Below are 13,267 nucleotides of genomic sequence, written 5' to 3' on the forward strand. Positions count from 1 at the left end.
TCTAGTTGGTCAGCCATCACTCTGCCCTGGACAGCAACTTCTGAGGCTGTTGTTCCATCTCGCTTAGAGAAGAAGGGCTGCTACCTCCATCTCTGCACATGGGAGCCAAGATCCCACCTCCACCTGCACTGTGCCATGTCTCCGAAAGCCAAGCAGGGAGTTCTTATCATCTAAACTGTGTATGTTCCCTCTTGGCACTCTCTTTTTCCCTCCCTATCAATTTGTGGGGTTATTTTCTTAATATCTGTCTTGCTTCTAGAGTTTAAGAACCATGAAGACCAAAACTATCTCTGTTCCTACTATAAATACAAGCCTAGCATGGATTTTGCCACACAACAGGTGCTCAGTAATTACTTGCTGAATAAATTAATTTTGGGTACACATTTTTCAACCAGGCCAGAGTCAGAAATCAAACTGGAGTCCGGGTGCTGTTGCTCACGCCTGTAATCCCAACACTTTGGGAGGCCAAAGTGGGCGGGTAGCTTGAGTTCAAGAGTTTGAGACAAGCCTGGGAAACATGGCGAAACCCCATCTCTACAAATTAAAAAAATTGACTGGGTGTGGTGGCACTCATGCATGTTGTCCCAGCTACTTAGGAAACTGAAGTAGGAGGATTGTTGGAGCCTGGGAGGTTGAGGCTGCAGTGAGCCAAGATCATGTCACTGTACTTCAGCCTGGGCAATAGAGTGAGACACTGTCTCAAAAACAAAACAAACAAAAAAAAATCGGCCAGGCATGGTGGCTCATGCCTGTAATCCTAGCACTTTGGGAAGCCGAGGCAGGTGGATCATTTGAAGTCAGAAGTTTGATACCAGCCTGAGCAACATGGTGAAACCCTGTCTCTACTTTAAAAAATACAAAAATTAGCTGGGTGTGGTGGTAGGTGCCTACAGTCCCAGTTACTTGGGAGGCTGAGGTAGGAGAATTACTTGAACCCAGGAGGTGGAGGCTGCAGTGAACTGAGATTGTGCCATTGCACTCCAGTCTGGCTGACAGGGAGACTTCGTTTCATATGTGTGTGTGTGTGTGTGTATACATATATAGATACACACACACACACACACACACATATATCAAGTTGGGTTTGCTGAGATGTCAAATCTAAACTATATGATTAAAAATATCAAAAGTATTGATATACACTAATAAATATTATGAACCAAAAGTACACAAATGAAACAAATTATTAGAATTTAAATAGGAAGGTCAAAGTAGCAAGTGTAACCTCTGACTAGTGTTTTTATGGCACAGTCATCAGGAAATCGTTTCTTCCTCTCAGAACTATCACATTTGCCAACAATTTGATATTCTGATATTCCAGGTAGCTGGGCCTCGGGAAGGCAATGTACAGTGCAGGCTAGGGAGTGGTAAGTGGGACCCTCAGAACACAGAATAAATCTCTGACCGTGTAGGAAGGGTTTGAACTGTTAACCTAACTTGCAAACATCAGCTGCTTTCAGAATCGCCTGGTCTAATCTATCATAATTTTTTTTCATGGCAGTTGCTTTTCCATGTCATCACTGCTTTCTGCATTGAGAAATTAACAACTAGGCATGTTTTCCTGCCCCGCAGATGGATGGGCATTCATCAATATCCTTCTCAAATGTCTTCTACTTGACAAGTTGGGTTTTACAGAAGTCAACTGCAAACCACTTAGTGACCTCACCCTCCACACACTCTACAAATGTCCCTGATCATAAAACCTGAACATCAGTGGTGTGGCCATTAAAAACAAAGCATAAAAAAACCTTGCATGCATACAAAATGGGAGGCTGCACTGTCAGAGCTCCCCACAGCCCAAGTGTGGTCGCTCCTTACACGGGGCTGCCACTGTACTGGGTTTAATACAGTGGGTCTGCGACACCATTAATTTTGCCTGTTCCTCTCCCCTCCCCCATCTGTGCTCTCTTTCATTTCCTCCTCATAAATATGAAGAACGTATTCCCAATCCTTGTTGAGCAAATGATTCATGCCAAAAGCCCAATATGCACTGACTCAGGGTATTTATATTGTCTCTGGTAGCCAGTATTTGCTAGTATACTGTAATTATTTTTGACAACCTTGCATTTAAGGTAGCCACAGATAACCAACTTAATATTCAAATGTTCATAAATCCTTCTGTTTAATATCCTCCCTACCTAATCTATGTACATTATTATTACAGGTAATGCAGAAAGTACAGGGCATGAAAAGTGCAATTAATCTCGATCCTTCCCCAGGAAGCAATGTCACTCCAAAGCCAGGTTTCTGTATTAATAGCATTATTGGGGGAAAGGAATTTAGGTTCCAAAGGAGTCTCCCAAAACTCCTACCTTGGGAGTCTCAAGTCACCTAATTAAGAATCTGTCCAGTCTTGAGATCCCACATCCCTCCTTTACAGCTGTAAAAAATGATGCTCTGCAAAGTCTTGGTTTGGACTACAGGGCCAGCATAGACTGGCTGTAACAGATTAAAATATTCCAATTCCTCCTCCACTCCTGAGCTGGCAGGTGGGCCCCTGCCAACTGCTGGAACTCGATCGTTTGGATCCCACTATTGGATCCATTCATTCTTTTTCCAAAAACAGTATGCACCATGCACCTATCTCCTATACTGCTTCGAAAGCGAGATAGAGGCTTTTCACACTGCCCTTGTCCTCTTCTTATATCCCTTCATCACACCCAAGAAAAATCTTTTTAATGTTCAACACATGTTGACAAAATCAATGGGTTTTCCTTAATACACTTACCCATGACACTCAATGCTAACAAGCCCCAGTGACTTCTCTTTGTCACATTCAGACCTGTCACTGTCCCCACTCCAAGGGATGCAGGGACTCTGCTAGCCTAGGTACCAACACCCCGTAGTGTTTTTGATTTCATGCAATGAAAACAAAAACAAAAAATGATCACAGAGATCATGGCTGTCCTCAGGCCAGTTTTAACTGAAGCCTCTTCGGCCTCTACTCATTTTTAACTGAAGCTTCTACTCAGCCTTCAGCCCTCTCCTGGGTGCCTCAGGCTGCTCAGTGAGCTGGGGGACCTGCAGGGACTCATTATAAGCTCATAGTGCCCTTGTCCATTCTTTAGCCCTGCCACCTTCCTGGTATTTAAAATACACTGAAAAGCCTGAACTGAAAAGACTTCCAGACTTTTGTGTCAAGATCTTCCCCTTCTCCATTATAAACTCTGTACTTTACGATGAGCATATATTGCTCTTGTGATTAGGGGAAAAAAATAAAGCAACGACTTTTCTCCCAGTCCTGTTCAGAATAATTCTCCTGCCCAAGAATTAACCACAAACAACAGGAATAGGTGGCAGAAAAGAGTACAAGCCGGAGAGCCACATGATGGCCAACATTCAGAAAACACCAAGGGGACATGCAAGGACCCTGTGATGGGACCCCGGGCCTGCGGGGCCAGGTGGCAGAGAGGAGGACTAACGCTTTCCCCCTTTCATGCTGTTGAATGAGTATGTTTGTTGTCTGGGTTCAGTATTTTTTTTTAACTGCAAATAAATATTACTTTTATAATATAATTTATATAAATAAATCAATAAAAATATTCCCCAAAATAAAATTTACATGACAAAGAGACAATAACATGTGGCCAAAAATAAAATGTTAGCCCTGAAAATGAAAATCCCAACTCCTCCCTATTTGGGGCTGGGGAAGAGAAGTAACCTCGAACAAGCACGTCACCTCTTGGATCTTGGTTTCTTCAATGGAAAGGAACTTCCACTTGTAGAGATTATCTGGGGACAGAATGAGGTGCCCAGGGCAGGCCTTGTACAGAGTAGATACTCACCAAAACTATTTCCTTTTTTTCTAAGCCATCTATTAAAATACCTTATTAGATGTTTAAAAAAAAAAAACAAACCTTAGTAGGTGTCTTTAAAGTTTCCTAATTTACAGGTGCGAGTACTTTAAAAAAAAAAAAAAACCATAGTAAGAGAAATCTGCATGAGTGGATACTTACCTACAAAAATAATGAAATGCAATATGTCACACAGAGACTCAGAGAGGAAACGTCACTGTGGAAGCAAAGGCATGATGTCTGTGGATGGGGTGGGGTCACAGGGACCCTCCCGGAGCCAGGCTGCCTTTGCTGGCCAGCATTAAATCCCGCTCCACCGGAGAATTCTCACTGCCGCACTATCCTGTGATTTGTTGCTTGGAGGAAAGGTAGGCAAATGAGAGCTGGGAGAGAAATTTCCTGGTTTCCTTTTGAGAACACAATTGAATGGAATTCACGGTACACTTGGGTACGTGGTTAATAATACTGTTAATAAATGAAACACAGTGCTGGCTGCCGATTCTACCCAGTTCACTAAAACCACAGATAAATTAATATGGCAATGAAAATAAACCACAACAACAACAAAATGAGGAAATTCCAAACAGGAATGTAAATTACTTGTGCTCACTCAGCAAATGGAAACTACAACTAGACTTACATTTTCTTTGGAAAATGATCTTGTGAAACACAGGTATCTGGTAACCTTGGATTTAAATAAGCCGTCTTTCCAGAGGTCAGCATCCACACCATCTGCTGTCTGTGCAACCTACACCGGAGAGACAGAGAAAAGGATTGCAGGTAAGGCAGGAAGGAACCGAAGGTGTGCGTGGGCCACTTCTTTCGTGCCTGTTCCAATTAACACCAGCCTGGGATCTCCCGGCATCTCATTAGTTCATTTCACTAGGCACTGGGATGAGATTTTCCAAAAGGGGAAAAGGGAGAGTGTGAAAAATACAACTTCTAAAAATACTGTCCCTGGGGAAGCCATTGATTAAAGACACCCTGACAGAAATGGCTCTAATGAGAAAAGAGCAACTTTTGTCGTAATGGACCAAAAAGGGATTGGCTAAGTCAGCACATTAAGTGGCTATTACCACTTACTCGGGGGCGGTGGGGGGGATGGGGCAGGGTGAAGAAAGGAGCCCAGTGGGTGTGATGAGCCACCTGTGGGGGCGCTGCCCATGGAGAGGGTGACACAGCCTCCTGCTCTAGGGCCCTGGGGCCAGCTGGGTGCTTCAGTCAATGGGATTCTCCTCGGGGCTGGGTGGGAGGGAGGGCGGAGACATTTCACTCCACCCTGTGTCCTCTCGGTACAAGCCTGAGGGTGGTGTTCAAAGTCAGAAACTGGATCGGGATATAGAAAAACAAAACAAGACTCACTGGGTTCCCTGTTTCTAGTCTCAATAAGAAGTCATTTTCTCATCTGCAGCTGTAGAAGTTCTCTACTAGGAAGTGTCTGAGAATGACGCCAGCCAGACTTGATCTGAGTATCGAAGCCCTTGTGACCTAGACTGGGGCTGGGCTGGGGGATATTGACATGAAAGACCAGGCTTTGTGGGAGAGAGTGCAAAGGAGATGGAGAGGAGGAGGAGAAGGCTAGAAGAAGGTGGTGCTTTCTTCCTGTTTCTTTCCAGACTGCTCTGTGAATCGCTGGTCAGGGCTTGGTCTGCTTTCTGACTCCGCCTCCCTGTGAGAGTATGAATCAACCTTGCACACTTTCCTTCAAGCACCGCAAAGGGGAGCATCCAGGAAGACTGAGGAGCAGCGACTGTTTTGGGATAAACTCTGCAGGAGGTCTCTGAGCAGTTCACTTTCTGACTCCTTCTGGGTTGTCCTTTTGAGCTTTAGACTTTGGGATCCAGTCCTTGACCTGACAAGCTCCTGCCCATCCTGACAAACTGCTGGAAGTGCCTCCATTCTTCACACAAAACTGCCCTGATTCAGCCCCATCCTGCACACTGACTGCAGGCTCTACGCGGGCCCCACGGCACATGGATGGCCTCTGCCTGTCACACGCTCAAGGCAGAGGCGGGAGCCAGGACCCCAGCCCAGTGGGCTCAGGCTCCCCAGGACATTCCTGGAGCCCACCACAGCCACGCTTTCTGAGGCTGCCTCAGAAAAACCAAAAGGCCAGGAGGCAAAAGAAAAAAAAAATCCTTGTTTTTCAAACCAAACAATTGTAAATTAGCAAATGTAACAACAGGAAAAGAAAGGCCCTTATGATAAAGATGCAAATATATTTGACCTGAAAGCTGAAGGAGGAATGGTATGGGGATAATTTTAGGAACTATTTGCTCCAAGTATGTCACCCCCACAGATAGAAACAGGATGGAATGGGGGTCAGGCCTTGTGAGCATTTTTTCCCATAATGGTCACACATACAGTTTCTAGGGAAACATGAGATTTAAGGCAGTGGTCCCAGCTCCTACATACCAAGGACCCTGTATGCTCATTTTCTCGCATGGATTCCATGTTTTGAAAGATTTTTGTCTCCCAATGCACTTTTTACTGGATTTCCTCAATTCTAGGATGCAGTCATTTGGGGAACGCCCCTTCACACAAAAAAGGCATAGTACCACATCCAAACACATGCATCTGTTTTACGATGCATCCCAATTTCAGAACCACTAAAATGTAAAACTAAAAGATGCGCTAAACAAAGGGAATAAGGGGACCTACACGGTCTCTCTATAATAAATGCATACTTTCTAAAAAACCTTCAAAACCAGAAACTGCAGGACACTCCAAGGCTGTGGAGCCACAAGCTGCCTTGGAAGAGAGGGAGCTGTGTCTTTAACCTTCCAAGAGACAAGGGAGTCTAGAAGGGCTTGTTTGGATATCTGGAAATGCCACGGAGGGGTGGTGTGCATTCTAACCTAAGGCTAGAAAGGTCTCCAGGACTTGCCAGTGATGGTTCTCCCCACCCACCACACTGCTAGAGCTGTCCTTTTTCGGAGTGAGAAATGAAAATGTAATGGGGGAAGCTGGCAGTGTGGGCCCCTCTGTTTGAGCCCACGCTTCACCGTTTGGGCAGTTAGAGCCCCCCAGTCCTTGTCTGCGAAGCATTAAAAAAGGATGACCAAAGGCCCAGCTTTGACCTGGGCCACAACTCATTTGCGATGAGGTGGAAATGTGTAAAGGTATAATGAGGGGCCCAGGGAGGTAAGGTGGGAAGAATGAGAGAGAGAGGGAGAGAGAGAACCTCCCCTAACCTCCAAGGAAGGCGGTGTTGGGCAGAGAAGGGCTCTGGAACGATCCCGGAGGTCTGGATGGTTCAGGGACCCACAGGACCAGGTACTGGATGAGGAGTGAGATGTGAGTTCCTGGCTCCTTGAGAGCACTGGGAAGGTGGCCCTGGTGGAACAAGGAGGGTATTTGTGGCCTGTCTTCCCTACAGCAACAAGATGTACCCAGAGGCTTCTCCCCAGCCCAGTCACATAAAGGTGCCTAATAACCTAAATTCTTCCCATCCCAAGTCAGGAGAGCTAATGATCTGCAAGATAAATGATCTATCTATGGGCTGAAGTCACAGTGCCAAGAGGAGCTCTCATACCTGACTCAAGGCAGGGTCTACCTGACGGTGCCCACGCCCTCCTGGTGGCACTGCAGAAGCTTACGAACTCAGCAGTCAGCCTCAGGTCCCAGCATCAGGAAGCTGTGGGGAGGTGGGGTGTGGGGTACAGGACCAAATGCTTTGCGTGCAGCAAGAGCAGCATGGAATTCAGAGGTGGACCTGAACTTGAGACCCAATAGCTTAAACCAGTCCTGTCCTCCTCTGCAAAGTGGACATGCTGCCTTTCCCTGCGGGCATCACTGCCAGGGACACAGGAGACCACGAACATGCGAAGTGCCCGCCTTAGTGCATGAGCACTCCAAAGACAGTGCTAATGTTTTTAAACCAAAAAAGAGGGCATCTGCTCCGGCGAACCAAGCCTTGAAAGTGATGTCAGGCCACATCAGGGTTCAAAAAGTCCTCAGTTGTCCTGGGGCTCAGCGCCAATCTCTGGGACCAAATCTGGTCTTTCCAAACACAAATGATATAGTTGTACGAGGAACATCTGCCCTCCCCCTGCTATCCCAGCCTGGACTATAAGCTTCACAAGGACAACGGCAGTGCCTGTTCTGCTTGCCATTTTACCCCCTGTGCCAAGCACAATGCCTGATACGGATGGGTTCCATCAAACCTTGTTGAAAAGATAAATGAACGAGTCCACTCTGCAATCAGGGCAGTGTGAAAGCCACATACCCTGCCAGCTACCCGAGTAAGGTCATGGGAAGTTTTTCAAATGAAATTTCCAGGATTTAATCCATTGAGCTGAGTGAATCCCCTTCAAAATCACCACTCTGAGGCACACAGCCATTTCAGCACGGAGGCCACCTACTCTTTTGGTTATCTTGTGTGTTTGCTGCCTTGTTCCCAAGACAATTCAATGTCTGCTGACTGCAGAACCTTCAGAGTCTGTTACAGGGCCTCACATACACATGTGCACACGTGCACGCACGCACATGCTCTTGCACACTCACACTCACACATTCTCACAACCTCTCTCCTAGCATTTCTTCCCCGGGAGTAGGAGCCGCCTCTCAGGGGGAGCAGGAAGGCCCCGGGGCTAGGCAGTGGCGGACTGTACACATGGTTTATCTCTCTTCCTGCCAGGATTCTTCTAAACCAACAATCAAATGGAGAGTGCAGAAGCCTCCACAACGAAGGGCGAAACGGGAGAGGCAGCACAAAGGCCTGGCGCTGCGGAACGCGGAAGGCAAGGGATTTAGCCAGTGGAGGGGTTGTGACCTAAGGGGCCCATGGGAGCTGATACTGAGCAGAGGCTGAGGATCCAGAATCACCAGACACCACTGGGGTAGGGGCGGGGCAGCAAGCGCAAGTTTAGAGCTGAACTGGGTGGGCTGAAACAAGTTCATAAACAAAGTGGTTAGACTCCCAGGTGCCCACCCCCATTTCAGGTGTATTTTCTGCAGAAAGGAACCCAGCACGGGCTCAGGACTCTAGAACACCGGCAGGTGGGGAAGGAGGTTGGAGGTAGGGAGGAGGTGGGGGAGGAGGTGCAATTCAGAGGGGAAAGGAGGGTAACTGAGTAACCATGCGTGCACACTGAATGGCAATGGCAGGCCCCTCCCCGCCACCCGCGCTTAGCCTCCTTCTTGCTTCCAGCCGCCTCCCCTGAACACTGGACACTGAGGGCTTTGTCTCTGGAGAGCGCCAGGGTGGACCAGCCCATGATCCCTGAGCCAGCTCCCTGCTCGTCTGCCCCACTGTGTAGCACACCAGCCAGCAGGCCCCCCACCCACAGGGCTCCAGCCCATGAGCTGGTGCCTTCATCTTAAATCCCAACGCACAACAAAGGGTCACCAGGCACTGGGGACAGGCTCAGACATGACAGAAGGGCCCAAAATAGAAAAAAGGGAGCTTGAAGGAAGCACAGAGAATAGGGGGAAGCAGTGCTGGCTCAGGACAGAGAACCCAGTTTGTAATTAAATCCTCAGAGGGACGGGTGAATAGACTGCAAATACCAAACAAGAATAGACAGTATTATGAAAACCTCTTTAAAAAGGAACAATTTGAGGACAATATAAAGAGACCAGAAATTATAAACACTGGAAGAGAAAGCTGAGAAAATCTTCCAGAAGGTAAAGTACAAAGATGAAGAGATCAATTATAGGAATGAAAACTGAAGGGTCAAGACAACATCCAGCTAACAAAAAGTTTCAGACAGAACTTTTAAAATAAAAAACAGAGGGGAGGGGGAGCCTCTGTGTTAAAGAGGTCCTGAGTGTCTCTATAAAGTGGATGAAAAAGACCCACTCCAAAACGAAAGAACAGAGAATCCCGCCACACTGGGGATAAAGGAACCACCTTAAATACTTGTAGAGAAAAACAACGGGTCACATACAAAGGAACGGGAATCATTTTGCATCAGGCTTCCCAACTACAACACTGGAAACTAAAAGACAAGATAACAATGTCTTCAAAATTCGGAGGAACTCTGGAATTCCACACCTAAGCCCACTATCGATTAAGTGTGAGGGTAGAATAAAGACCTTCGCCGATGTGCAAGGACTTAAAAAGTTTATCTCCCAGGGGCCCTTTCTAAGGAAGCTACTGGAGGATGCATCAGCAGAACCGAGGATTAAATCAATAAAGAGGAAACCATAAACTCCAGGAAACAGAACCCACACAGCACAGCAGCCAGGCGACAGCAGCACGCCCAGGCCCAGACAGGGAAAGGAAGAGACGTCAGGGCAGCAACCTCTGGGGAGGAGGGGATGTGGAGGGAAGAGCATTTAGAACTGTACTTTCGTGTTTGAAAGAAATAGGGATGGGCATGTGACAACTGCCTTAGAGCATTTAGAACAATGAAAACAATGCACCTAAGGCTATTTGACAAAAAAAAAAAAAAAAAAATCAATTTAAAACTTAAAAAGACATTTTAAGAACGTACTGTGAAAATCAATAGGCACCTGGACAACTCCTCAAATGAATGAAACAAGTTTGATTAATTCCAAGAAAAAATAAAAGGTTGTATGAGAAAGAACACACACTCCTAATATGTTACTTGATTCAGTGGTACCCAATGTCTGCATTGTAATCTATGTGAACACTGAGTATTAATCCACCAAAAATTGTGATAATGCCTAATGGGAGGAGATTATAAGAGAAGAAAATAATCAAGAAATAAGGAATATAATAAAATTATTTAGAAATACGAAGATAAAGTACTAGAGGGAAAAAAATCTTAAAAAGTGGAAAGTAAACACCTCTGGGAAATAAAAAAGTGAAGGTGGGGAGACAGGGCGGGGGCTGCTATATTTTCTTATGAGCACTCTGATTTTTTAAACTGTGCATGCAGGCAGCACTTGGTTAAAGTAAAAGCAGAAAAGAAATACCTCACGGAAGATAGTATGATAATTTGTTATTTCTTTTAGGCAAGCTGCCGCTATTGCTGCCATCAGGGACGTGACTAGCAATGCAACATAATCTCACTCCTAGTTAGCTTGTTAGTGTGTTCCCAAGTGGGTGACAATGTCCAAAGCTGCAAGTCCAGCTGATTCCAACCTTCCCCACTGCTAGAGTTCATCAAAACTCAACATGCAGATGCCTGGAGGCGGAGCTGCAGCACCCAGGGAGTCCCTGGGATGGTGGCTGCCAGTGCCGCAGAACCGACACAGGGCTCTACAAACCCTTTTCTCACACAGCCCAGGTCTCTGATTGCTTTCTGTGGCTTGAGTTCAGAGGTCTCATTCTGGACCACTGTGCAGCAGTCACAGAGGATGATGTGCGTTCAGGAAGCCCTGAACAGTCCCCTGGACAGTGGCACTGGCTACCTGCGGCTGGCCTGTAAGACATGCTCACTGTAAAACGACCTCTGAGGTTAAATGTAAGCAGTCTCCCTGGTTTAAGGGATTCCCTTAATCCCTGAAAGATCTGGGGGCCGGGGGCCTGGGGGACAGCTACTGTGAAGACCCTAGGGTAGAAATAAAGTTGTTGTATTAAAGGGACAGAAAGTGGGGCTCTGTAACTGGAGCCTGGTAAGACGGGATAAGCGTTATTGATATGTTTATTGAGGCTCAGTTTATAAAGGCAAGAGTGGGTGATGATAAATTTCTAATGATTAGAGGACATCCTCACAATAGGAGACTCAACAGCCATTTGAAACAACTTTGTACACATACACATACTAACATGGGAAGTTCAGGAGAAACAGTAAGTTACAAAATGGTTTGTAAAGTACAATCCTATATTTTGTTTTCAAAACAATTATCTGTATAGAAAAGGATCTAGGCAAATATAAAGCAAAGCATTAACCACTGTTTGGCCCTGCACAGTTGAGATTATGAGTATTTTTAATGTTCTTTTTTTCCCCCTGCATTTCTGCTTTTTTGGCAATGAGCATATATAGCTTTTATAAGAAAAATAATTGTAAATACTTCATTCGATGGGGTGAAAAATAAAAATCCGCTGGATTTAAACTTGAGAAGCACTTTGTAAATCAGCTATCCAACTAAGCCACCTAACGAGGAGCTGTGCAGTCAATCATTTCAACCGTCAGAGGTTTTCCAACGTTGGAATTGAGTGCTCGTTGCCAAAGAGAAACTCTCAAAAGACAAGCTAACCACCAATTTCATCAATCTGTTTGCACCCCGCTGTTTCAAGAGAGCCCACCCACAACTCAAAGGTGTACTCAGCAGACAGAAAGCAGTGAAAGCGGCCAGGAAATCCTGCAGACATTCCAAAGGAAATATCTGGCTGACACGATGAACGAGAATGAAGCTCAAAGGCCTCTGGGTATGTTAGATCATCAACAGTGGAAACACACGCACTTGGCCCAGGCCAGACAGCGGCCAACTGTGAGCCACTTAAACTCAGTAAGAGCAGGGTGGGCACAGCAGAGGCAAGGAGCCTATCCAACCATCCGTGGACTCCCTAACAGGTGGTGCGCCCAAGATGCTTTCTACAAATATAAAGTGAAAGGAAGAGGCATTTAATTAATACAGTGAAGAGTGCAGGAACTCTCAAGTGTTTTTCAGTTCTGATTTTATTTGCAACATTTTCTTATACTTTCAACTGAAATGTCTCTTTTTTTTTTTTTTTTTTAAGACGGAGTCTTGCTCTGTCGCCCAGGCTGGAGTGCAGTGGCCCGGATCTCAGCTCACTGCAAGCTCCGCCTCCCAAGTTTACGCCATTCTCCTGCCTCAGCCTCCCGAGTAGCTGGGACTTACAGGCGCCCGCCACCTCGCCCGGCTAGTTTTTTGGTTTTTTTTTTTGGTAGAGACGGGGTTTCACTGTGTTAGCCAGGATGGTCTCGATCTCCTGACCTTGTGATCCGCCCGTCTCAGCCTCCCAAAGTGCTGGGATTACAGGCTTGAGCCACCGTGCCCGGCCAATGTCTCATTTTTTTAGCAAAAGAAATGAAAAGCATAAACCTGTTCCCTGAGACTAATGCATCTCCCTCAGTCTCCAGGTGGTCCTCTCCACTCACGGGGCACAGGGACACAGCGGACCACCCAGCCCTGTTGGCCTTGTACCCCTCTGGGCCTCCTGATACTGTACCCCCTCTCCACTCTAGTTCTCCTTCCTCAGATAGGTCTTTCCTAACTGTGCCCCACCATTTCCGGTCTCCCTGCCTTTGCTCGTGTTGCTACTTCTTGCATCTGTCTTGTTGAAATGTTCTCATTATTTAGGGCCTGGCTGAAAGAACCTGCCACTCTACAACCTCCCTGATGATCCCAGCAGGCAAGAACTTGGATTTCTGGAGTTGGGTAGATTCGAGTTCAAGTCCCAGCTCTGCCACTTACATACTAGGGTTTTCCAAAGTCACTCTTTTACTCTCTGAGCCCCACCTAAAAATGACAATAGAAATAATATCTACCTCATAGGATTATCTGTAAGCATTAAATGAGAGAAAGCACAAAAAGCAGTTAACCACAATGAGATACCACTTCAGAACCACTATGGTAGCTACAATTAAAAGGAC

The 13,267-nt window shown here is 46.2% G+C and overlaps 1 protein-coding gene across 11 annotated transcripts in view; it reads right to left on the reverse strand.

Annotated features, from left to right (window-relative positions):
- Window positions 1-13,267, reverse strand: part of MVB12B (multivesicular body subunit 12B) — a 182,057-nt gene that overhangs the window by 121,648 nt on the left and 47,142 nt on the right. For all 11 annotated transcript variants that reach the window (XM_065530059.2, XM_074016532.1, XM_045373814.2 and 8 more), the window contains one exon: window positions 4,435-4,542. In XM_065530059.2, the coding sequence (XP_065386131.1) occupies window positions 4,435-4,542 (108 nt within the window). The remainder of the gene's footprint in view (window positions 1-4,434; window positions 4,543-13,267) is intronic.

The sequence above is a fragment of the Macaca fascicularis genome, chromosome 15 (assembly GCF_037993035.2).
Source record: "Macaca fascicularis isolate 582-1 chromosome 15, T2T-MFA8v1.1".
NCBI lineage: Eukaryota > Metazoa > Chordata > Mammalia > Primates > Cercopithecidae > Macaca > Macaca fascicularis.